At 45.3% G+C, this 26,380-nt stretch overlaps 1 protein-coding gene across 1 annotated transcript in view; it reads right to left on the bottom strand.

The window, feature by feature from the left end:
• Positions 1-26,042, bottom strand: part of col5a1 (procollagen, type V, alpha 1) — a 66,374-nt gene extending 40,332 nt beyond the window's left edge. The window contains 4 exon segments of the mRNA XM_068706620.1: positions 3,758-3,920; positions 4,339-4,552; positions 10,212-10,379; positions 25,533-26,042. Coding sequence (XP_068562721.1) covers positions 3,758-3,920; positions 4,339-4,552; positions 10,212-10,379; positions 25,533-25,632 — 645 coding nt within the window. The 5' untranslated portion in view covers positions 25,633-26,042.
• Positions 26,043-26,380: the final 338 nt, after the last annotated feature.

Genomic DNA, 26,380 nt, shown 5'->3' with positions numbered 1-26,380 from the left:
AAAAAAAAATCAAAGAGGCAAGGTACTGAGTGTAGCTAATCACAAGTAATACAACAGAAGCCCAGTGAGACACGGAACTACCTCAGACACCGGCCAAAGCGGGCTTAAATAGATTCTGAATTTGGAGCATCTTCTGCAAATATAGAAAGTGTTGTCCAATCTGTAAAACAGTCACGGTGTAAATCAGGAGAGCCTCCGCACACGAACACATCTATGCCTTAGATGGCGAAAACATGTGAACTGTAAATAAGGGCGCTGAGTTAATAGATGAGGAAACAGGATGTGTACGACTCGCCGTTATAATACTAAAGCTCTTAACCAGCATCCAGTGTGTTTTTTTTACTACTTTTTCTGGCTCTGGTTGCACCACGTGAGCCACACAGCTCGCTTCATCCCAGCCCTGTAAAAGGCCTCCCAACTGATGCGGTTCTCCCCTCCCACTCTTATCACATTTGCCTTAAAACTCAACCCCACTCATTCCATCTCTGATCCTTTATTTCATTATATCTTTACCTCAATCCTCCTCTTCTGAAGCGCATCACGCTTTCCTACCTTATCCTCCCCAACTTATCACCACACGCACTTCTTCCACCCACACCTCCCCCTTGTTCAGACCATCAGTCTGGGACAGCCTATCAGCGGATACCAAGGAAACCTCTGGATGATGTCATGTGGTACGGTTGCGTTCCAAGACTGACATCAGCGGGAAGAGAGCCTCCTCATTCTTTCCAGAGTGTGACCCAAAGGTTTTGGCTCCGCTACCGAACCTAGCTCCTCTCACCCTGAACATCTTGTTCTTCTTGATCTAGGCTAGTCTGCTCCAACTCTCCAAAACGCTGAATTATCGGAAAAAAAAACAACCGCACCACATCATCGTGGCCTTTCGCTCCGCGCTCGGACTGCAACAACGGAGACCGGACGACAACAACTGCTTCTGCTTCTCGGGTCACTTCGCTGGACTCGTCGGTTCCCTGAGTGAGGCCAAGTGGTCCATCTGTCCCGCTTTGTGCTCCCCTCAAATCAACCGCAGCCATTTGTTTCACTCGACGCTACTTAGGACCGAGGGACGGACGTTAAATTATCTCTGGTTGTTCTTGGCACGCTCGCGGGAACAACAGTGAACACGGAAAGCAAGGAACACACTCTGCAGACAGACTGTGTCACGCGGGCCTTAAATTAAAACGGGGATGAAACTACGCATGCTTTCAACCATAACCCTACAGCCACGAAGAAAAACAACATCACTAAAAAGTCATTAACTGGACTTCATTAAAGACACTGGTTCTTAATGACTGACTTTAATGTTACATTACTGTCATTACCAAGGAGTAATTACTGTTTCCTTTAAAACAGATAAGCTTTGACTACCAAGTAAAATACCCGTCTTCTTCACATCGTCACAGTCTTTACTGGCACACGCTACAGTACTCTTAAACAAGCTACAAAGAAAAGAAAATACCAAGATGGTACTTATAGAGGGTAGACGCTGTTCTCTGTGGCCACAATAACCACGTCAGGAACCAAACCACAAACCACCTCTGCATACAGCGAGTACAGCGTGCCTCCTGACTGCTGCATGTCAAGGAGAAGACGTTAAAAGATTATATGTACATCCTCAAAACCTCTTCATATGTTTTGATTGTATGATTCTCAATCAGTTGAATCCAAAAACATCGATTTTTCTTTCTTTCTTAGCGGTCATCCATGTCGTGCATGTAAATTGCGCTATTGGGACGCTAAAGGAAAACTATTTTTTTTTTTTTATATATTTTTGTGGGTGTTTTTCACCTTTTCGTGCTCTTGGTGGTAAACTGACTCTGGCAAAAGTCAACACAGGATCAGACCAGACTACAGAGGGGAGAAGGGAGTGAGAGGAGGAAAGGAGCGCAGCCTGAGCATAATTTGGAAACTATGTGGCATATTTTCCATTTTCTGCACGCACTGGAGCCTGTCCCGTCTCCCGACTGGCGGACGCACAGCGGAGGGGCTTTAAACATCTCGCACAAAAATATCTGTCTGTTCCCACGGTAACCCGGCGGACCGTTGCCGCCGCTCTGATTGCCGGGTGGGGATTTGACATCGTCCCCTGCATCAAGTCAATCTCATGACGAGTGGCAATAATGAAATTACAGCAGCAGTGCGACTGTGTCGGGTAAATGCAGTCATCCTGTCGGCAACCGGAGAAATTTACGAGTGGCCATTAGGCTTAGGCTTGCACATACACTAACACACACCCACACACACACACACACCAAACACTTCTGTATTCATGCCCCATTACATAGTTCTAGTCAACATTTCAATAGAATGTGAACACAATCCCTGCAACATAAAACAGTGGTTCACTCATGAGCCACATCTAACCCTGTTGTGTATATAATTACATACATGTACAGTACATACTGTGATTAACGGTGCTGACCCCAGCACATATCCATCTCCCCTATGCTTGCAGATCAACTTTCGGGGTTGTTGGGGGGGGGGGTGGGGGGGTGGAGTGATGTCATATTTCATTCTTTTTGTCTGAGCAGCAGTGAGGTTAAGGTCAGCTGGCTCAGCATCAGTCACATCAGTCAGCCTCTGTTACTAATTATTATTGAGGGCCTCAGCGTCACAGACTAATCCCCCTTTAAACAAGCACAACTCTGACGGGACAAAGACAACACTATTCCTTGTGCCTTGTGCTCCCTCTGTGTGCGCTTTGGTGTGTGTGTGTGTGTGTGTGTGTGTGTGTGTGTGTGTGTCTCACAGGGGTCATGTTTAAGAGCCACAAATATCCACACAAAAGCTTGTTTAAGGCGCTATACGCACTAACTCTGATTCGTCACACTGGCTAGAAGCGAAAAGTGTGTCATGATGCACATCAGGTTATCTGTGGGTATTAGAAACCCCCAAAAAGGCTTCCTGTCACTACTCACATTAAACATTCATCTTTCATCTCCAGCCACGAAGCATTTACACACATGAAAAGAAGAGGTAGGAAGACGTGAAGCCCCCATTGTTATAATGAAAACCTGTCACCGCTTGTTAAGAACCTCTGTAAACAAAAGCGTTGCAGCCAATTCAGAAAAAGAATTCAGACATGAAACCATAAACACAAATATAACGTTTTAAGTTGGACTGGGTTTTAACTGCTGAGCAGCCACAAGAGAGAGGCGGAACTTCAAAATGGCAACGACAGAGCCAGAGCTGAACATGCAAAAAAAGAAAGAAAATGCAGTACAGTTGTAAACAGAACAGGCTTCAGAGACATTGTGTTTTTTTCCGTGTGGAAGATGTGGAAGATGTGGCACCTTAAATTAAATTTGATTTGTGAGATGTTGGGGGTTCCACGAGCTAAATCCACACATCCATTGAGGATGTGGACGCCACCACGACCCCCATTCTGGTGCGCCACGACACGCAGAATTTGGGATTGTGGATTGTCCATCATTTACACCGCAGACACATGTGTCTGTGCTGAAGATAGAATGGAGAATCTCATTTGCTTATGGATTTGAGAATTGTCCACAAAAATGATTGTTTTTGGCCTCCCTTACTTCGTAGGCTTGTTTAGTACAGCCTTGGAAACAGCGTGGAACGGGAGATGCCAAATTACAATCAATCAATTCAAATAGATACCAAATGGACACAGTCGAGTGGAAAACAAGCGTGCATCCGGTGAGAATGACTGAACATACAAGCAGTCCTAAGTGGTGCAATGGTAGCAAAATTGCCATTAAAACATGTAAATTAGGAGTGAAGGTATAATGCCTACCTCAAAGACTTCTTCGTCAAGTATTCTAGTTCCAAATACTACAATTCCCTTGGTGTCGATGATGGGGTGAGGGCTTCGGAGCAGCTTCTGGGTGGCCTTCTTTTTACAGTCCAGAATGAGGGTGATGGTCTGCTGGTGCACACTGATGGCCACTCGATGCCATCTGAAAAGGGAAGGTGAAGTTACTTCACACACTTACTGGGTTACATGCTGTCCACTTACACACTGCTAAGGCGCTGGCGAGAGTCCCTTTTGTGTTAGGCCTCTCAAATTCAAATACATCCCAGTGAAATTGAATCTCATTTTACTTTCTTAAAATACCCTCTTTTTTTTTTCCCCCCGGGTGGTATAAATTATACGCTGTGTTTGCGTGCAGATGATCCACATTTACTGAAAGGGATCAAATGTACAACAGCACAAATGAACACTGGAGAGGTTGCATGTCGCTAACAAATCCGTTGCAAAAGGGGGCACCTGGGCAAGGTGCTGCTCCACAAACTAAACCAGCATCAAAGTGTAATACGTCCACCTGGACGCTGATTAGAGGGGAAGCTGCACGAACCAACAACAGGAGCACCTACTTTCCGTCAGCTAGGTTGACTCCTCTGAAGAGGGGGTAGTCCTCGGGGCTGGGTTTGCCTGTGTGGTCCTCGTACAGGAACACCGGCGAGCGGCCCACTTCCAGTCCGAGCTGCTGGATGCCCTGCTCGTTGTACACGGACAACAGGAAGGACTGGCTGCCCTTCTTAGGCTTCACTGTGGCCAAGATGGAAAAGTCCTCCGGGAACACATCACCTGGCAGGACGGGACGGGACGGCGGGTTGGACAGAGACAGAAACGTTTTGGAGAGTTATACGTAGCAGTAATCATTCATCATCATCATCATCATCATCATCAGAGAAAGTAAAATACTATGTTTGTGTTCAGGATGTTGTAACCTTAATATTATTTTAGGAGACAGGCTGTCATCTTCGGTGTTAATTAAGGTGTAAATTATTTATTTATTTTACTTCAAATGGAAAGAAATGTTACAAAAACAGACGGTTCAGATTTGGGAAGGATGGGCTTTGAGCGCCGAAAAAGGAAGCACCAACGATTTGTGGAGTGCCCAAAATGTAACAGGATAGGATTAATCTGAAAGGGATGGCTGGCAGACTAGAGGCCGGTCAGAAGGGGGGGACAAAAAGTTAGAAGTGCAAAGTGGAGCATTTCCAGCGCAGCACAGGATGAGAAGCATAATGACAAAAGCATGTGATCCTGGGAGACTTGGTCGAACTCTCCTTCAAACCCCTCCTTTTCCGCTCTCCTCTCTTCTCCCACAGCTGATCGGTCTAACAGACGCCGAAATGCTCCAAAGAAAAGGTTGGAGATGAGGAAATGGAAGTAAAAAAAAAAAAAAAAAAAAAAGTACAGGAGACAGAGTTAAGTATGGAAATACCAATAATACTTTGGTATTCAAAACGCATAAAAAGTGCAGAAACAGACAGTTAAAAAAGACGTGTTTGCTTCCATCTGTTCCACTGTGCGGCCTCAACTATTTCCTCCATTTTGCTGAAGTGTGGGGGCACATCTGCCAGACAGATTCCCTTCGCGGGGTGTTCTCAGGACCCCAGAAAGAGGGCGGCCTCTCCAGCCACCCGGGGAGAGAGAGACTGTTGCTGGCTAGTGTCGAGATCAGACTACACTTTGAGGCTGCCTGATCTTTTCGTTTTTGGAGAAAAAAAGCCAATCTGACTAATGTTGAAACCACTATTGTTAAGAGAAACCCAGATATCTGGATTGTATTTACCATAAGCAAAGAAACCACTTGGATTCCAGTAGCAGATCTTTGTTGCTGTGCGGTATGTGCAGAGCGGAGATTTCCAGACGGCCCGGAAAAGAGAGGCAGGGTTTGCGGCCGCGGTGGTTTTGTAGCACCTCGTGCAGCCATTAAACCCCCCCCCCACCACCACCACCACCATTTTCTCAGAATCACAGGCTGGAAAATGCGAAATCCGAGCGACTAGCCAATGAGTGGCATCTCAAAAGGGAACCACAGGTTAGGAAGAGATAGCGGGAAAAGAAAGAAGAAAGTAAATGGAAGCACCACCATGCATTTCTCTCTTTTTCTTTTGTCTTTCATCCACTCCGCATCTGGGAGTCTGTTTGCCTTCCCGTCATGTCTTCCTCCCTTTTTTTTTCTACGATTCCTCCTTTCATTAATGGCAGGCATCAGATCGCATCATGCGGAGAGAGCACATGCCTTGGCAGTGCGCTCCCTCAGGAATTCAGCTTGGCATCATATGAGAGAAGATTGCTTTAATTGACAGATGCTTCGACAGGATGGCGTAAGAGGGAAGAGGAAGAGACGGACAACCCTTCAAAAAAAACGCCGTCGTACGGATGAGTTTGGTGACTTGAGCGGGGCGGAAATGTATGAAAGGAAAGTGTTATGATGCAAAAAAAAAAAAAAAAGGACGACGCGAAAAGAAAACCAGATGAAGGACGGATTGTCACTACTTCCTGTTGGATGAGCCGTGTCTGTCGCAGAGACAATGGGCCTCGTGCAGAAAGAGGCATAAGAGATTCACATCCACGATGTGTTCTTATTCTGTTAGAACCCATCGCTTTCTAGGATTCACCAATCTTTTTCGTATTTTTGCTCTTCTTTTAGGTAACGGAAAATTGGGATTCATGATTCAGCACACCTGGGTAATAGCAGTTGTTTTGCATTAGACCCAATGACTCGGCGCCGGCTCAGGACAGGCTGTTCGTGTGGAGGTCGAGGATCAGCTGTGGGTTGAAAGAGACGCCATGGCGCTGAGGAAGAGGGAGTTGCAGGGCGGAAAGGAACGACTCGGAGCGCTCAGGGTCGAAATTGAGAATAAAACTGCCTCTGAATTGAATTGAAGTAGCATTCACGCAGCAGGGATTCTCATCTTTGTGCTTATGCAGTGTGCCCTGTCCTCCCTGTCATCACTACGAGGGCTGAGATGCCCTGAGACCTCCATCTGAGAGGAGGAGGAGTATTGAAAAATAGAAAATTGAGGACGACAAGAGGAGAAAAAGAGCAATCTCTTTTGTCTGTGACCTTTCCTCCTGCTTACTCTCTCCTCAGGACCTCATAGCAAAGTGTGTGTGTGTGTGTGTGTGTGTGTGTGTGTGTGTGTGTGTGTGTGTGTGTGTGGAGGGAGGGGGGGGGGGGGGGGGGTCATTCAGAAACGCTCAGGTTTCTCTGGAATGTGTCTCACAAGCCGCTACTCCGGGCCACCAGATGAGAGATACCTCGTTCCTCATTTAGTGTGTGTGTGTGTGTGTGTGTGTGTATATGTGTGTGAGAGGACATGGTGGGAATGGGAGGGCTGTGGTGCCAGAAGTCCTGGGAGTTTACACCGGCAGCTCCATCGTCAGTGCCGGACTCAAAAGGTCCCGGAAAAGTCAGGGACACAAATGACAAGACAAGACATCGCGACCCGCCAACCAGGCACAACCCACCAATTTCCTCTAGATTAAATAACCAATTAAAGTTGCTTTTTATTTTAAGAAAATGTCTCAGGTGTGATAGAAGTATTTTTTTATTTTCCTTGGACTATTCTCTGGGTAGAGGTCTTATTTGAAAGTTACAAGAGATGGAGAGTCTCCAATTTTACATTGGAGGCATTGGGAATCTACATTGACTGAGAACGCCACAACAGTCAGGGAGGGGTAGGAGCTATGCCAGCACTTTGACTGATCCTCTCCACCGTCTGTCAGTGCGCATACAAGCAGGTAAATGGGGTAGAAAGCCTTGTGTCCTGTAATTGGTCATTCAGTCATCGCTGTGTCCAAATCCCTCCTTCTGTATGAGAAGAGCAGCATTCCAGTGGGATTGCACATTGCTGCAGAGACAACAAGTGTACCTGTCCCAAAAAAGGGATGGGAAACATGGACAAAGAGAGTGAAAGAGAGGGAGACGGATGTGTGTGTCTTTCATGTACGGGGCTCTAATGGGGAAAGGTAGGACTCGGGGTGTAAGTGTGTCAAGTTCAAGGCCCGAATAACATCATGCGACTAAAGCTCCGCAGCTTGAGAATAGTCTGAGATTTATTTTTTTTGGGGGGGGGGTTCAACCGCAGCGAGCCGGAGCTACAGAACCACACGTCTTTCTGTTTGTTCACAGACGGATCAAAAGGAGAAGCAACACTCCCGATCCACCTCTGACTCCTTCTACTTCTGGCAATGTCACCCACCTCGCACTGCCGGAGGCCAATAGGATATGAATCATGAGCGGTGACGGCGTATCGCTAAGAACAAGAGCAGTCTCTGATCTGGTTAGATATCCAAAGAAAACGACCGGTATTAGCCACTAGCACCATTCCCTCTTTGCTGTTTGTGATAAGTGTGACAAACAATGTAGGAAAGCTCCTCTGCACAAACACTATAATTTAAACTCGTGCTATTTCTCATAGATGGATCTGGACACAGAGAGAGTTGCTAGGCGAGGACAGACTACTACGTGGGGGAAAGTGTGTGGTGCAAAAGTCAAGGAGGGCCGGCGGCTTCGTTGCCCCGTTTTCCTCACTTCTCGGTCACATCGTAAAGGTAAGACAGGACTCCTCTGTTTTCAGTGGCTCAGTGGTTTCAAATGAATCATCCCTTCCACATGTTTGCCTAATGATTGCATGTCTGCACTTGCTCCCCCCTCCCTCCGACACATCATCACAGACCGTCTGTGGTGATGGGGTCACGGACTGGAGTGTTCTCAATCAGAGCCGCTGTGGTTTTTATTACCGACATTAGAACAAAACGAGCATGCCTGCATGCCTCTGCTTCCTAAATGTGGCGGGTTTTTTTCGAAACCGTTTTGGAGGCAGGATGCTGTGATGATAATTTAGGCAATTTGTACCTCAAAGGCCTCGGGCCAAAGTCACAACTCGGGAGCAAACTCACTTAAAAAGGAGAAGGAAAAAAAAGGAGATGGATAAAATGAGCTCACACGTTTAGCTGTCCTCTGGAACGTATTAGCTGTACATTTTCTTAACGTCGAGACAAGAGAGGGACCGCATCACAGACGCTCCGACTAGACTCCGGCAAGCCACAGTGCGGCTAGTTATTCAGTTTGCACCTTAAGACTACATGGTGAACTCCTCCAGGTCTGTTTGTTTTACGTGGACTGTTATTTCGGATGATCCATCGTAGCATGTATAATTACGGCATGTGTGTCTAAACAGAGACTCGTATGGGCTCTGCTGTCATTGGAGCTTCAAAGTGAGCGGTATTTATTTGATTGGAGAGCGTGATAGGGCACGCAAGGCCACATGAGCTCTCTCGCTCCGCTCTAAGCCCCAAAGAAGAGCCACGACACGGATCAAAGGTCCACTGAGGCCAATGCAACATCTCCAAAAGGCTGTGAGTCGGGCTGCCGTCCAATCTAAGCTTCGTGGAAGATTAGCTCACAGGAAAGGGGGGTTTTTTGCTTTTTTTGGGAATGCACTCACGATAATTTCAGAAGTCGGTAGTCTCGGTCAGAGACTTATGGTTTTGAATTTCTGCACTGTGAAATACAACAGAAAGGGAGCCTAGCAAAGTTTAGATGAAACACAAAAGGGGGGGGGGGGGGACAGACACAGCGGGGCAGCAGTGGTCACGGAGAAATGATAGAGGGAAAATAGAAAGGCACTTGGGGGGAAAATAAAAAAAAGGAAGGAGGGAGAGAAACAGGGAAAGAGAGGGGGGGGGGGAAGAGAGGAAAGTACTACTGCAGAGCACCATACAGCAGTAACCCAAAGCCACGTCAGCACAATAGAACAAGGCAGAAGTGGAACCCCAGACTTCCCTCCCCTCTTCCACCCCTATTTTCACTGCTTTTCCTTCGTCAGGTTCCTCCTACGACATCAAATATTACAGGGCTGGTGTGTTTTCAAAGAGGGGGGGGGGATTAGCGTGCATTATCTTTTTCTATCCCAAAATTATCTTCAGCGTTCGGGTGTGTGTGAAAGAGCAGCAGGACTAACTCGGTTTCCAGAATTGTCCAGATGTGCTCATATTTCTTTTACACGTACAAGGCTTACAACAAAGGCTGCAGACATACAGTATGTTTTCTAATAAGGGGGGAGACAAGTTTGCTGGGGAGTGAAGTATGAAACAGCAGGCATACCTTGCTTGACATCCCATAAAGCAAAGATAGAGTTGACGTAAATAATCAAGTTACAGAAGCCAATAAAACTGCTGCCTTGAGGGGAAGGACAGGAACAGGCTAGGTGGGAGCAGATATAAATTGCTTTCAAGCCACGTTTAAATGTTATAATCCAAGTTTACTATGATGTGGGGTAAAAGGTCATAAAGCGAACCAGATGGCAAGGCAACAAGTTCAAGAAAAAAACATCCATAGTGGTTAACCCGGAGTAGTTAGTGTGGAAAAAATGATCCTGGTTTGTTTGAAGTCTGGAGATAAAAATGTAAAAAAAAAAAGACGTGCTTTGAGTCAGATACTCACCTGGATACAGCTGTTTGGTGGGGGCGCTGAGTTGGGCGTCTTTGGATACTCTGTAAGCCACATCGGGTCCTTGTGTTGACCTCCGATGTGAGCAGAAACCCGTCGTTTTTCTAACACCCTCAGGTGAACTGTGAAAATCTAAAATCTTCAAGAGGTCTGCTGGTTCCGCTGCAGGGAGGAGAAAGAAACACAAAAGAGAAAAACTATTTAATTGATATGTTTTAATTGGTTAAAAAAAGCAGTTAAATTGTGTCCAAATTTACAGCCCAAATATCACATTTGCAATGCATTTGGTTATATATAGATACAACCCTCTGAAAGCCCAGAACATGTGTCTGTCAAAGACATCTATTTTCTGTCTTTTGCTGACTCAACAGCTTTAGTTACTCAGCAGGAGATCCCACTGTTGTGGTTCAGAGAAGGTTTTAGCTGTCTAAACAGAGATGAGCCCATTTATAGATCACCATGATCATGGGTTACAGCTGCAGAATACCAAGAACCCCGTCCTTCCATCCATTCCCCCGGGATGCTAAGCCTACCATTGCCTCCTCCTTTGGCCGCAACCATGCAATTAGCACACATTCAGGCCGGCCGTCCCGGGCTGTAACCAGGGCCACCGCAGCAGTACACTGGGTCAGAACAATGTGACATGCGGTGTGACCCTGGACCGCACCCTCGCATGCCAAAAAACACCCAGGACAAACAGCTGCTCCTGCAGCCAGATGCGCACACAACAAGCTACACGGTGAAAGCCATTAGCATCAAGTCTGGAAAAGGAGGAACAATGGGTCATGTCTATAGGGACAGTCACATAAGGAATGGGAGCTGTCAGGGTGTTTTAGAGGAGGGCAAACACTAAAGCGAGGGAGCTAACCAAACAGCAGAAGGATTTTACAGCACAGGAGTTTAAGAAATAAAACAAAGACGAAAAGCATGCTGTGGAATTCTGCTGGATGCATTTTTATGTTGTCGTGTGAATGTGGAGTTTCAAAGGAAACCCCTCGGACAAGCATAAAAGCACATTACAGCAATATACACACACACACACACACACACACACACACAGGTACAGAAGTCCCAGTGTCAGGCTACAAAGACCACACACACCGTTCAGAGGAAAAAGAAAGAAAAAAAAAAAAAAAACGTTCAATAGCCCCATCCATCTGAGAGTGAAAGGGATGCTGGGAAACGTGGAAAGGCGAACGGGCAGAGCGAAGGAGTGTTTGTACACTCTGCGTCACTCTGCAACAACCTCCAGCTGGATGTCATTACACATGGCTCACGTGCAGCGCAGATCAATTAAAAAAAAAGGACAAAGTGGACATTCTTAAACAGAGGTCTCCATTTAAGAACCCTCTGGCCGCACGTGTGCGTCCACAGCTGTACGGTGACGGTGGAAACAACTTCGTCCTCATCAACTGAAGTCTGATCGCATGATGCAAGCAACGAGACAAAGACCCAACCAAAGCGACCAAGAGTTAAAGTAAAATGTGTAAAGCACAATCGCAAAAACTCCCCAGTAGGCTGACTTTCTTCGATTGCTCAACAAGTGAAATAAGATACAAACACACTTTATAACAGTTTATACACACAAATACTAAACAGTCTGAAACATGTCTGCGTAGATCATTTCGAGGAGAAAACATGGAATTTCAGTCGGATAAATTTGGTGCGTGGTGATTTCCCCAATCAGGATGTTCTCATCTCACTCGTTCTATCTCTCTCCTGAGCCCGCCCACTCTTTCCTGTCTTGGAGGAAGTCTGCTATCCAAACCGAAACGCTGTAATTGTTCTTCTGCACACAGCTCCGTAGTGCCTCGCCTGACAGAAAACATATTAATCCGAGCACCGCGCCACATCAGCTGCAGAAACCAACCTAGTCCAGCATTTAAGCATGCCGAATAGATAACTTTATTGATATTGATATAAGTGCATACCACAGGACGACGGGGGCCTCCGAGCAGGTGAAGGGTCTCGACAAATAGACAGCTTTGTCTGTCGTCAGCTCATAATGAAGACAGACGGAAACTCCCCCACCAGCCAGAAAATGTTCCATCACTCACCATGAGGTGATGAAGGAGGTTCATTTAATGAGCTCCTCTCTGAGCGCTCCGCAACGGTGTACGGAATCATTTGTCGGAACGATCGGGAAATGTGGCTCCGTTACGAACGCTCAAAATGATCCGTCATGAGTCGAAAATGTCTCCTACGTCGTTATCAATTATTTGTCTACAAGGGGCGTGAAGGCCAACAATAAACTGAAAAGAAGACTCACTATAAAACTGATAAACACCCAGGAAAGCATACATCTGCTTAATTCCAACGCCTACATTGTAGACTGTAACTTTATTAATAATCATATAAACTTTAATAAGACTTTTAACTTTTGGAGACAACTGCTAAAACAACTTTGGCAATAATTTTGGTCTAGCTGGCGGACGCTAGATGAGAGATACAGTACAATTATTACAACTACATGATTTAGAATAGCATAGTCCTGAATGCGTCATCGATCCGGAGCATTGTTCTCTTGGCCAGACTCATGCCGGATATTAACAATCAAGAAATCATGCTAGAGCGTCTTTAAATTCTAAATCAGTGTCGCTGAGGCACCCACAGGCAGTTAACGGTTTCTCAGTCACCAATATGAGAGACGCATAAAGTGTCACTTAAAGCGTTTTTTTATTTAATACGTGTTTAACAAGGACCACGGTTGACCAAAAGCAACAGCTCACAGTTGTTGCCCTTTTGCTCAGAGAGCCGCGAATGTTTCCCTCCTAAAAGCCACAGGAGTCTGCTTCGACACTTCCAGCGATTCCCTCTGACCCGCCAACATCCAACGGCACATTATTCCCATGGGAAATAAAACTATCGATCACAGACGGAGCCCATTACAAGGCAGGGAAATAGCTTAATTGTCGGAACGATTAAACACCGCTGTCTAAAATGATGGAGCTTATATGTCGCATTGAACCCGAGCCGCAGTATTAAGATCTGCCGACGGTTGACCACGTTCATGCGGGGCTAGTCTGTGATTCTGAGACTGTCAAAGCCTTAGCCTCCCTTTTCCATCTCCTGCATCTCATCTTCGCGTAGTCTCTCCCTTCTACACACAGCTTCCCCATTTCCTTATATGGACACAACCACTGCGTAAGGCCCTGCTGCCAGAGACTCTGATGGTGACACTTCATATCTTACCTCATATTATCGTAATACTCGTAGAGGTGTAAGAGTACTTCATCCTGTCAACATGGAAGCACATTAGCTATAGTTTCAGTGTCACTTTTGTGTGCAAAAGGTGCTCACAATGCCGGTCTTGCTCTTAAAAGCTATTTGTCAAGTCTGTCCCCAAAAACAGATAAACACCGGCAGCGGAGCGATTAGATGTTCCCGTCAGGCCACAGCCATTTCATTACTCTACAGATGACAACAGCACACAAATCGTGATAGATTATTTAAATGAGTTCCTTTGGGCAATAGCAGCCTACATTCACGGAACATCAAAACAATATGGCTGTCATAATAACAATAACAGCATCGTGGTAACCGCCAGCTCAGCACCACAGGGAAAGAAGGAAAAAGGAGGGGTGGGTGGGTGGGGGGGGGGAGCATCCAGTCGATGCTAACTGTGTCACGACCCCTGCTGAGGAGTGTTGCTTTTGCTAATCCACACTGACACAAACTAATCCCATGAAGATCAGCCGCTTTTTTTTTTTTTTTTGAGAAGGAAACAGTCGTCGTCATCGGGATGCCCCTTGTTCCAAACCTGATAACCTCTCTTTTCCTTCACATCAATCAGCCCCGTCATGTCATCAAAACCGTTCCACGTTCTCATCTCCATTTTCCATAGTCCTCTTTCCTCACCCGAAACCCCCCCCCCCCCCCCCCAGTTATATTTATTTTTTTCCACCCAAGTTGTTAGATCCCGTGATTGATCTGAAGGCGGCCACAGGGCCTCTTCTGGGTCATCCGGAGGTGAGCCAGGTGGAGAGGGCCAATTAGCAGCTTACAGGAAAAGAGGAGGAAGGTGAAAGGATAGCATAATATATCTCGGTCAAGACGCCAGCTGCTAAATAATAGACCTATCGGAAACCCATCACGGGAGCAGCAAATGCCTTTCCCAATAAAGCCCATGACTCGCCTAATGCAAAGAGACATTTTCTCAGAGAGAAACATCATCAGCTCGGTTTCCCTCCGTCTTTCTCATGTCCTTGCGCACCTTCATTCATGGATTTCTGTCACCGGCGGTCGACCTTCCAGCGGAAGCTGTCCCGACCGCATCCTACGAGTCTCAGTCCCACCTTGTTAAGCCGAGATGTTTACCCACTTAGCACGGCAGATCCCTGGAGAGACCAACACCTCTGGCACCGCAATGCTAAAACTACCCCCCCCCCTCTCCGACCACAGCCCCTCACATCCAAGAGGCAGGGTACACAGGAACTGTTTATATGACACGGTCCTGTGTACATTTGCTCTCTGCCGGTCGGCCGTCACCTTTCTGCTGCTTTTACTAATTCCATGTGACGGAGCGAGGCAAAAAAAAGAAGCAATACTGTCAATACAATGCAGCCTTTTAGGCTCTTTGGAGGCTTTTTCTCGCGTAAATGACAACATCGCCGTCCCTTTGCCTCTCATGTTATCCACACATTAGCTCCGTGAACACACTGGAGAGCTATTTTCGGATGCCTGCGATGCTCCGATCGTCCACAGGGCCTCTGGTGTCCACGAGCAAATGCAACTACGAGACTAGGATACAACATGTTGAAGGAGGGTTGAATGTTGAGGATCTGGGCTGTGACTCAAGTGTCACACAGGATTACTGCAAAGTAGACTTAGTAAATAAAAGTCGACGCAACTCAACCGTTGCTCTGAAACCCTCGTCTTCTCAGGTAGGTCTCGTACAAATTAGCGAGCGCAGCGCTGTGTCTTTGATGCGATGTGATAAAAGAGGAGCGGTTGACTTTTGCCTTCAGCCTTTTATGGGTTTGTTTTGTCAGACATGGGCCGGATGAGGTCGCAGCACAGTAGAAAGGTAATGAATTCATAAAAAAAAAAGTACCAGTAGTTTATGTGTGAATTATTTCAAAATGCGTGGCGACACTTAACTATTTTACAACCGACTGTTACAGAGATAAGTGGGCTTGGTGTGGTTTTTGCAAACGTCCCCCCCCCCTCCCTACCTTTTTTTTTTTCCTCTCCTTCTCTACACAGTAGCTCGAGTGCCAGATTCATAATCCGGCTCTCGGCTCGGTGCCAAAACCGTGGTGGATCCCATTCCCCTAACCGATCCATCTACCCTCAATTTCCACAAATGCACACATACATACACACATTCTGCAACAACACTTGTGCGACTCCAGACGGCACCATTTCATATGACAGGAGGAGGGGTGCCGGACCAGTGAATTAGGACTTTTTCATGGGAGGGGGGGGAGGGATTAACATTCTTCCCTCTTTCCCTGCCCCCCCCCCCCCCCCCCCCCCCCCATCCTCCTCCAGCCCTTCCTGAAGTGAGGCCTGACTCTCCAGGCGCATGCTTGACCTGGCGCTGAGGACAGGGAGTAATTAGCAGCCATAAAGAGGACCCTGCCTCTCTTTGGAAACCAGCACAGCCGAAAACAAGAATGCCCAAAAAGAGACTTCCCCCTCCTAGAGCGCATCACAGACATGGGAGGGTGCGAGACACATTTTTTTTATTTATTTTTTTTCATTTCACCTGATTCTGTTATAAAACTTAAATAGAAGCCAACTGTATGCAGCTGGCTCCAATTAAGGCCCTGACTTTTAATTACTAAAAGCAATAAAAAAAAAATAAGAAAGACATTTATCTTCTCGCAAATTATTAGTGGAGTTCATAATAAAATGCTCTGGCTCAATTTAACACAATCGAGGGTTTGCAGCTACAGACTTATTTGGTCTAGCATAACCTCTGGCTGAGATGGTGCGCCAACTGGATCCTGAAACAAGGCCTACTCAATACCACAGTGTGAAGCGATGCCTCTGATCCTTTTCCCCTTAAGTGTTAAAGTTTATTCCATTGAAAGTGCATTAACGTGTCCCTCCTCTGCTACTACAAAGTACTAAAAGCATCAGGACATCAGGTCCAAGAGTGCTGTAACAAACAAAAAAAACCCGAAGACACACGGAACCATCGGCATTGACCTTAACTTGTTGCTTCTGGGTGTCATGTGACCAGACCTGGAAATCATACCGCGGGCATTACGCTTGCTAGATTGAACGCATTATATACACTGCATGGACATCCTGTGGGAGAACACACACACACACACACACACACACACACATACAAGTCTACTGCAGACATGCAACACATGAGTAAACTAATGCCAGCACAGAACTGAGTGGGATTTCAGGCAGCAGGATGCTAAGCTATCTCACACACCTCATCACTGATCCTCCACACGTGAGCTTCGCAGTGAGGATCGAACCCAGTTGCACCGACAAAAGTTCAGAAATGATTCTTAATCATTTATATTCAATACACACAGGGGTTTTGCTGCTACAGCCTTACGTGGGCTGGTATGACCAGAGACCAATGTTGGCAAACTTTACCCAGATATTGCTGAGTAACTGACAGTCATGAGTCAGTTCACTGACTCTCCTACTACAGTACTTCTACTCTTGCCTATTACCAGCTTGTGGTCACATTCTGCGCTGTTCAGCAAAAAGCACAGCTGCTCCGTTAAATGCTACTTTTTTTAGGTGACAACTCTCAACTGAGGACAGTGTTTACGCCGACACGACTAAAGTGAAGAGACCTCACATGCCAGTAATCCGTTACGTTTCTTTTTTATCTGACAGCTTCGGCCCAGACGTTTCAGGACACTGACCCAGTGACCGGGGCCGAGAGCTGCACATGAAAGCAGCGGCAGGAAGGAAGAGGCAAAGACGGAAATGAGAAGAGCGAGAGCTTTTAGTTTGATACATCGAATGCCCTTACTTGCCCGGTCAAGATCAACCCACTCTGACTCATTCATAATGAGATTTGTCAAAGGTTAAACCCAGCCTCTGATTGCAAAATTACAGGAAACACCGATCAAGATTTAGAAAACACAAGAGACGATAAGCAGTCCGACCGAAAGGCATGCAAAGACAGACCGAAAGAAATCCACCCAGAAACTGCAGATATAGTCGTGCATATCGACCCCTACATCCACACACACACACACACACACACACAGTCCTGAAAGATGATCCAGAGAACAGTTTTTTTTGACCAGAGCTCCTCTTGTATACTCTGTACTCTCCGTGCTTTAGTCAGACTCTTATTGCTTTAACAGGGGGAATACCAGATGGTTTACTTCACTGTCTCCACGCTGCAGCTCACAGCACTGAGGATAAATCACTGTCTGCCGTCCACCACAGGCTAAGATGGAAAAACTGACTCAAGATTCCAATGCGCACCTCTGAACGCTCATTTCACAGTCAGAAGCTGCGTGAATGCTTTATGTGAGGCGCTTGTGCGATGGCCTTCATCACCGTCCTTTTATCTCTTTTTCTTCTAATCCCACCCTTTGTAGTGTTGTCGGCTGCGGCGTCTTCATTCTGTTTGTTTTTCCAGCCTCCATTAGCAGCTATAGTTCCCTCTGCCTGTGTTTTATCTTTTCCTCATTCTGTCTCTCCCACAGCAGATATGGTTCTGATGGGTGACTGCTGAGAAATTTATGATGAAATAGGTCCCCGCAGTACTGACTTTGGAGAACCATTTTCCCCTCACCCAACCCAATATTCCACCACCCAAACACACAGAACAATGACACTGAATCTAATAAATATGAAATTATCCACAACAATGAAGCTTTTTTTCCCTTTTCATCCTGCGCTGACACACACAAGTAAGGCCTTTCAAAACCTAAGTGGCACAATTTTTCAACACTTGGGAATCAATCTAAATATGCAATGTACTCTCACAAAGGAACATTTTCAGCATCATTAGTGACTGAGTGTTTTTACCCAGTCCACATAATCAATAGACGGACATAAACATGCAGCAACAAGAGCAGATGACAGCACTGAATGACACTAAAATGATTTACAAGGATATTTTTCCTGCAACTAAAACAATCAAACTCCTGATTTAAAATCTCGTAATGCTTCTAGAGTGATAACGCTTCATTAGAATAGGGATCGCTTGAATACTGCCGACGTGAGACAAAAAAGGAAGGAAATGTAGGCGATGCATCAAAAGCAGCCGTTTTTTCCGACGCACAAGCAATCATGTCGACGGTGTTTGAAAAGGGAAAGGATGGGCAAAGGTTAAAAAAAAAGAAGTACTAGACAGCTTCAGCGAGGCGTGGAAAGAGTGACATCGCAAACATGGAAAAATAAAGGGAACATTCAGAGGTTCTGTGAAAGTGATAATAACGCCCACTGATAATAACAACATACTGTATTTGCAGCCTGGGGTAAGGGAAGCTTGCCATATCATGCGGTGCCAAATAATCTGCCGGGAGTGGCCAATTCAACCGTCAATTCATCTCCTGCCGACACTTCAACCAGAGTCGCACTTGAGAAACATCAACCCCCTGTGGGTGAACAGAAGTTACGGTGAGAATGAATTGCCAGACTGACAGTAGCCTACTTTAGCTAAGTCATCATCAGCTGGGTTGTGCTCCCTGTGCGTTTTTTTTTGGGGGGGGGGGGTTTTCATGCGTACAAAGTTCAGGACTTTGACACTTAAGACTTGCACGACAAAAGTTAGCTAAGCGTAGGAAAAGATCGTGGTTTCGGTCACTCGTTACAGTCAATTTTTTGGACTTTTTCAATTCGTAAACAAAGAGCGGCCTTTCCTTAAACTTAACCACGTGCGGCGAGTGCGTAAGCGTAACCGTCGTTAAAGGGGACATTTTAAGATTCATACATAACATTTGGGGTTCTACTGGAACATGTTTACATGCTTTAATGTTAAAAAAAAAAACAATACTTTTCTCATACCATCTGTCTGAATGTCCCTGTGTTCATCTTCTGTCTGAAACACTCTGTTTTAGCGCCTGTCTCTTTAAGCACCCCTCCTGAAAGAGTCCACTCTGCTCTCATGGGTCGGCATTTCCTCTCTTCCACATCTGTAATCACAGCGTCGCTGTGAGTGTCAACTACGCAGAGCTTAGCGGCTCTTCTCCCGGTGATCGTATAAGTGTGAGATCACCATCTTATGGGAGTCCTAACGGCCACTTTAAAATATCACTTTCTATATCATGGGAGCTTTAGGTTTTGTCAATTCAGTGATGCAAATTAGCACTACGTGACGGTAGTTTCTAGGTAACGGTGTTTGCTCAAACACTTTCAGCGTTCTTCATTCGTAGAATGCATTTCCTTCAGCTCGCTTCGGCACAAACCAGTGTTTTTGCGGTGAAACTCAAGATCGGTCCTTCGCTACGACAAAACCAAATAATTACAAAGTACTGCTGAATAATCAGAAAGTCTGAGGCTCGAGTTAATGCCGATTTAATGGCTTGATGTTTATTTCATCACCTAGTAAAGTAAAAATAGAGCACATCTGACAACAGCGAAGTTCCTGGAGTGACCAGAAACCTTTGTAATTCCCCGAGTAGGAAAGAAATGCTTACACTCAGTATTCCTGCAGCCCAGGCTGTGGCTAAGCTCGGGCTGGGGAAAGGGGGGAATGGGGTCGGAAAGGATGAGTCATACATTGCTTTCCATGCTCTATGATTATAATACCCCATTACAGAGAAAAGCACTGTTCCCCCAGCTGAAGTGAACACTCGGCTTGTGAGCCTCTCACTCTGCCATGCACTGCATGCTGCAACAAAGCCTACTGTGAAAAATCAAATCCAGGAGTGGGAGTTGCATCATGAGGTAGCACATCCAACATTTACACTGATGTGTCTGTGTTGACTTTTAAAACACAAGCGCCTCCATTTTGTTCCCCTTTCTTTTTTTTTCTCAGGGAACAAATGATCCATCTCTGCCTGGGTTTTTCTAGCAGTTTCTAGCTTTGGGCCAGCAACACCTAAAGAGAAAACCATCTGCATCTGGCGTCAAATCAAGCAAGCTGTGTCGTTAATACAGAGGACCATTGAGCTGTTCAAAACAATTATTTGACCCTAAATTAGTCTGGAAAGGAATAAATGATATACTGTCTAGGATATGGCAAATAATGCATTATTTGTGCTGCACAAAGGTTCTCCTTAACACTGACACGGTGTCAAAAAACTCGCCCTGCATATGTTGTTATCAGGCATCAGAGCTGATTTACAGAGTCCTTTCCACAAAGCGCTCATTTACAGGCTGAAGTGGCACATGCAGTTGCAGGGTCACTGCTTTTCTCCACAGTCCAGCTAACTCAGATTCCTTCCTCAGCGCCGTGGCAATAGGAGGCACACACACAAGAAGCCACTTTTTCTCACCGCCACTTATCCGATTGAGTCGGACATGACCTCAGGATTGCCACTTAAAGGTGAGTAATTAAGGACATGCTGAGACCCCAGGAGAGAAGTACATGTTACATGACTACTGATGGGAGCGGGTGATGCCGGTGTCTCGAGCCTCACGGCTGCCATGAGGCTCATCTGTATCCGCATCTCATCTTTAAGTTTGATTTTGACATATCTCAACAATAACCGATTAGACAAATTAAAAATAAGTGTGATACTGTATCTTCTTCCTTTGGTTCAGTCACATAAATGAATGGGACTGACATTCACAAAATTAGAACGACCTTGGTTCTATAGCATCTTTCAGGACAACCAAAATGTACGAATGAAGCCCGTCAGAAGTTATGCAATTTGATAGATTTTGCATGGATTCAATCACCTATATAGGCTTTTAATTGGCCTCATGAATAACTTTACGCACAGTGACAAAAAGGCACAATTTACATATCCGTATAAATTCCTTTTAGAAGAAGAGCTGTCCAGATATACAGAGACTAATGAAAAAAAGCTGCAGGCCAGCTGTATTCAACCTTTAACCCTGTCATAAAGTTGGCTGGCTTAACAAAAAGAACCTTTTAATGACCTCGGATGTGCAAACCTGGCTGAGATGCAAGGCACGCACGCTGCTATTACTTTTACAAACACTGCTATAAGGCTGCAGGAGTCGGGGGCCGATTCCATTAGGAATTTTTCTCTAAAACCAGCACAGAATGGTGTATTTTCTTTTAAAAAATGCAACAGTATATTTTTTATTCACGGTCCCCTGTTCCACCGAGAATGGGAAGAAAACATCTGGAAGACATTTTTTCTGGGTTTTTGGAGGGCTTAGCAGACAGCACAATGGAACTTATCGAATCCAGATGTGAAGGCGCTCAGTAAAACAGCAAGGCTAACTTTTTATTCCTTTCAAATGTGCATAAGGGTAAAACAAACGCCAACTCCTACTATATATATAGCTTAACTCTTGAATTATGACCATATTTCTCTATTCCTTAGCACATCCAGTGGTCCTTTCATTACTGCCCTCTATTAGCATCAGTAGCTTTGGCCAAAATCCATCCTTGTTTTCATTTGCACAAGGTATTCAAAGAATGTTATTTCAGTATTTTTGATGACCAAAGTGCTCGACGCGGGTAGGTTCTGGTCCTGCGTGGATGTTTGTTACAGATAAAAAACCGTTTGGTTAATTAATGATAACAAACCACGGCGCAAAGAGTCAAAACAGATTTTCTACGATTTATGAAAAGAGTTCATTGATTGGGGAAACTAAGTAGAAAAAGCAACTCAGCAAAAAACACAAAGGAAACCACTTGGGGAAGAAGGTAGATTTGGTCTACAGCGGGTCTGCCGATCTTTAAACTACAAAGCAACCGAGGTCCCCCACTAGGAGGCCAGGGTGTCTATTACAGTTAAATGGATGCTATTCAGTCAGACATCTGGAAACATCAACTAGCTAAAAGCAAGAAAGACAAAGCGCCTAAATCAGCTTAAAATTCTGCATCTCAGGCTAAAGATGCCAATGGGACTGTTTAGCCCAACAAGATGAAAATTGTTGCAGAGATTCTATTCTTAACTAGAATTACCGCCTTGCTTCCACGTCTGTCCGAAATGTCCTCACGCCATCATTTCATTCTATTAGATATTTGTGTGAAATTCTCATAACTAGCATCAGAATGTTCAGTCACCTTGATCTTTGACCACCATATTCTGATCAGTACATCCTATATGCCCATGTGGAGGTTTGTGCGAGACGTAATGAAATTCACCTCCAGGCATTCCTGAGACACTGCGTTCAAGTCAATGGGACGGACGGATAACCCGAGAGCATAATGCCTTCGACACGGAGACTCCAAGACTCAGAGGAGAATTTACTGATGCGAGGAGCAGTGGAGCTTCAACGGCAAGAATTCCTTTCTTCAGGCAATGAAACTGTAAACCTGACAGCAGTGGCAATCCCAAAGTCCTGACCTGCACCTTTGAACTCTGACCCCTCTTCTCATTCTTAACCTTGATGTCTTATAGGCCTCCTGTTAATGCCACTTGTCGCATAGGTTAAAAGTAAGGTTCCTTTTATTAATGCCAAGGACAGATGAACTGGGGACCATGACTTCACTCAGTGTTCCTATCCTCAACCTAAGGTTGCTGTCAACGTCAAACGATTTGTGCAACAAAAATGTTTATTCATACGTGTTGAGAATGTACTGCAACACTGGAGGCATATCTCTTCATCGTTTGTCAGTCAGTAGGCCTATGCAATTTTAGGCAGGCTAACCATTTAACAGGCTAACGAGCTAAGCTACAATGAACTGCAGACTTATCGTTTTAATTACACCAGTACAACCTTGGAGCTAAAGTTACACTAATATTTTTGCACGAATATAAATCAGAAGGCAGCTGTTTTCCGTTGAAAAAAGCTCAGGTAAATCAACCGCAGCCCGCCCAACACCTGCCAGGACACAGACTACATTAGCAACTCGTTAGCTCGTTAGCACAATGGAACCCTTCTGCTAAAGAGCTGGATGTGATCCTCAGGGGAGGAGACCAAAACGGAGCTAAAACATTAACCTGACATTCACCAGGTGGACAGAAGTGAATGCTAATGTTGCTTTGTGTCTGCTGCATGCGTAAAGAGGCAGCTGTTCGCTAACACATTGAACTTCATCATGTGATTGTCAGTGTCGATCCGCTTCCTCCAGGTGGTGAAAGAATCATCACCAGCATGAATGCAGCTTTATAAAGCTGCTATAGTATTTACTATATACTATACAAAAGCATCATTATATGAAACAGTTAACAAACATGTAACAGCAGCTCTCTAATCTGTGTCTACGGTTTTATTATAGCTGCCCAATCACGTTTGTTTTAAATTCACTGGAATGTAATAATCTCACATTTACCTACTATATCTAATGATTCAAATACAAATAACTGAATACAAAACAGACAACGAATAGTTCCTTTTAGTTTACCCCAACCTTTCCTGCATTTGAATGCAAGTATACTGTGTGTAGAGTTGACAGGTCCCAGATAACCAGTGCTGGTGTGTTTGGCAGGCCTCTACAAGCTTGAACGCAGGTCCTCCCTGAGGCTAAGAGGTCATGTGGCTTGAGTCAAAATTAATCTTTTACTGCTGACAAACTCGCTAAGTGTTTGCAATTAGCGTTTGTGTGGGGAAGGCACGTACGGAAATGTATTATTTTATCATAAATCCACATTGGTCCATTAATCCAATGCTATATTTAATGCTTAAACTGAACTGAAATGATCAAAAAGATGAATAAAAGTGAAAATGTTAAAGTTGGAGAACACAGTTATTAGTTGCATGTCAAATAAAACTAAACTGTAGGTGGCGTGTTGCCAGTCACCGAGTTTTTCCCACTATGTCAAGCTTCAGGAATTACACCAGACCCCTTAAGAATCCCTGACAGAGACCGCGGTCGCTCGCTATCGGAGTTATGAGCTGATCTGATCCAGCTTGCGGCATCAAAATGGTTTCAGTCCTAATTTCTTTTATGTCCCACCAAAACTCAAGTCCATCTCCTCCATCATTAAAAAAATGACCCAGATATGGATGTAACCGTTATAAAGTGACCAAAGCTGTGTTCGGTTATCACTCACTGTTTATAGGCAACATGAAAATAAACAGGCTGCAGTAAATCCTGTATGTGTTTAACAGGACAGCCCGTATATATGAGCTTGTAAAGCCACTTCAGCTGCATCTGCTTTTTATTACAATCATCTTCAACAGTGAGGACCGACTGGAGCTTCAAATTGAGCGTCTGACTTGGTCACATCCACACCATCAGCACAGTCCTGGACACTTTCTAAGTGTCCGTGAAGCAGACGGAAGAAACCACCTGTTCACCTCAAAGCCCAGTGTCAGAGCCCCCCGCGGCAGACAGCAGACCACCAGCCATGCCAGGCAGCCTTAAGGTGCTAATAATACATGTAGGCCAGACCCCCGGACCCACTACCACAGCGCTGCGTGACCTCTGAGCACCCATGGGACACAACAGCACCACACAGAAGGGTCTAATGATAAAAGAAACCGTCTTCCTTCCAGCCTTAAACGCAGACTGGGTTCATTAACGGATATTTAAGAGGCACGCTAAACTTTTACGTTCATATTTTCACACTCTTAGTTATATAACCGTTACCGAGAGAAGCATGTGGAGAATTTGTAGAATGCAATTCATGAGCTATATGGGGGGGGGGGTTAGAGCCTAAGTAAAGGGCCTTGTGCTTCAGAAACTGTAGTTCTGATGTCAGTCTTTGAGGCGGCTCCACCCTACCACTCCAGATGAGCTGCAGTCCCTCCTTCTCATGAAAGTTATGCTCACACCTCTCATCAGTTAGAATAAAAAAAATAATAAAAATAGAGATAAACTTTGTTGAGCTGCTCTACAGAAAAGTTGCAATTACAGATTAATAACAAGTCTGTAAAATTCCCAAAAAATCTTCTTCAAGTGACATCTGAAAAATACATAGTATTTGTAATTCAGGGACACAGTGTGCAGTTAACCCTTTCACTATCCTATGCATGTACACTTTGCCACAACAAGCCATTACGCTTATTTATGCCTTAGATCGATATATTTATCAGCTGCTGGATGTTTTTTTTTTTTTTTGCAAAACATTTTTGCACAACTTCACTGCAGCAGAGTACCAGTTCCCCACAGACACAGCTCAATATGAGCCTCTCTCAAAAGAAAAAACCTCCTCGAGTCTTTTGATACACTTTTTGACAAGTCCCATAGTTTTCAAGCGGACCAAGCTGCATACATTAAAAAGAAAAAAGACACAAAGATGCGTTTAGGAGGAGGGGCGGTCATCACAGTGAAAAACTTTTTTGTTTTTTGTTTTCTGCTCCAAAACTGCACGCGCAGATCTCACAGCTGCATCTTACCTGAACTGGCTTGCGATGTGACAAAAAGCAGAATCACCGCTAAAGTGATTTGGGCGTCCCTTATCCTCCGTTTAACTTTCCACCTTATATGGGTATCCATGACCGCCAGAGACGTCCACGGCAAGTGGATTCACCTTTTTTCTTTTGCAACTTGGAGAAACTAATTAGACTTGCAACAGCTAGTCAGGACAAAAACTAAAAAAAAAAAAGAAAAAAAAGAAAAAAAAAGCCAAAAGTCCCAGAGAAAGAGAGAAAAAAGGGGGAGGGGGGGTGTATCGTTATTTCTCAAGCAGCCATAAGGGTTTGTTGGTGTGCGTTCCTCCAGCTAGTTGACGGATGGGCGCCCGTCTCTCCCGCACTGCTCCTCTCCTCGCTGCGTTTCTGAACTGTCCTGCACCGCTGCGCCTCCGTTCAGAAGTGTTGCCCACTCTTTCGGTCGTCACGTAGAGCCCCCTTCAAGTCCAACGGGGCAACACACAGAGAGGGAGAAAAAAAAACAAAAAAAAGTCTCTCTCTCTATCCCCCCCCCCCCCCCCCCCCCCTCTCCCCTCCTAGGCTGTCACTCACTCCACGGACAGGAAACCCGGGCAAATCAGAGGAGTCCATACATTAGAGCCGGCCCTGTTATTGGCCGTGGGTGGGGAGGGAAAGTCGAGGGGGAAAGTTTTCACGCCTACAATTCTTGTGCTCTGAATCCTTTTTACATGGAGTCCGCTATTTCCAGAAGGAGTAGAGTCAGAGCGGGAAAAAAGAAAAAAGTGCTCCTGAGACAAATGATGAAGAGAGAAGGCACACGGTGTAATCACTTGTGTTGTGTGTAGTCGTGGTTCTTTAATAGCCTGGGAGTC

Source organism: Cebidichthys violaceus, unplaced genomic scaffold (assembly GCF_023349555.1).
Source record: "Cebidichthys violaceus isolate CVI_PGR_0920_01 unplaced genomic scaffold, fCebVio1.0.p SCAF_12, whole genome shotgun sequence".
NCBI lineage: Eukaryota > Metazoa > Chordata > Actinopteri > Perciformes > Stichaeidae > Cebidichthys > Cebidichthys violaceus.
This window is presented reverse-complemented; position numbering and strand designations above follow the sequence as displayed.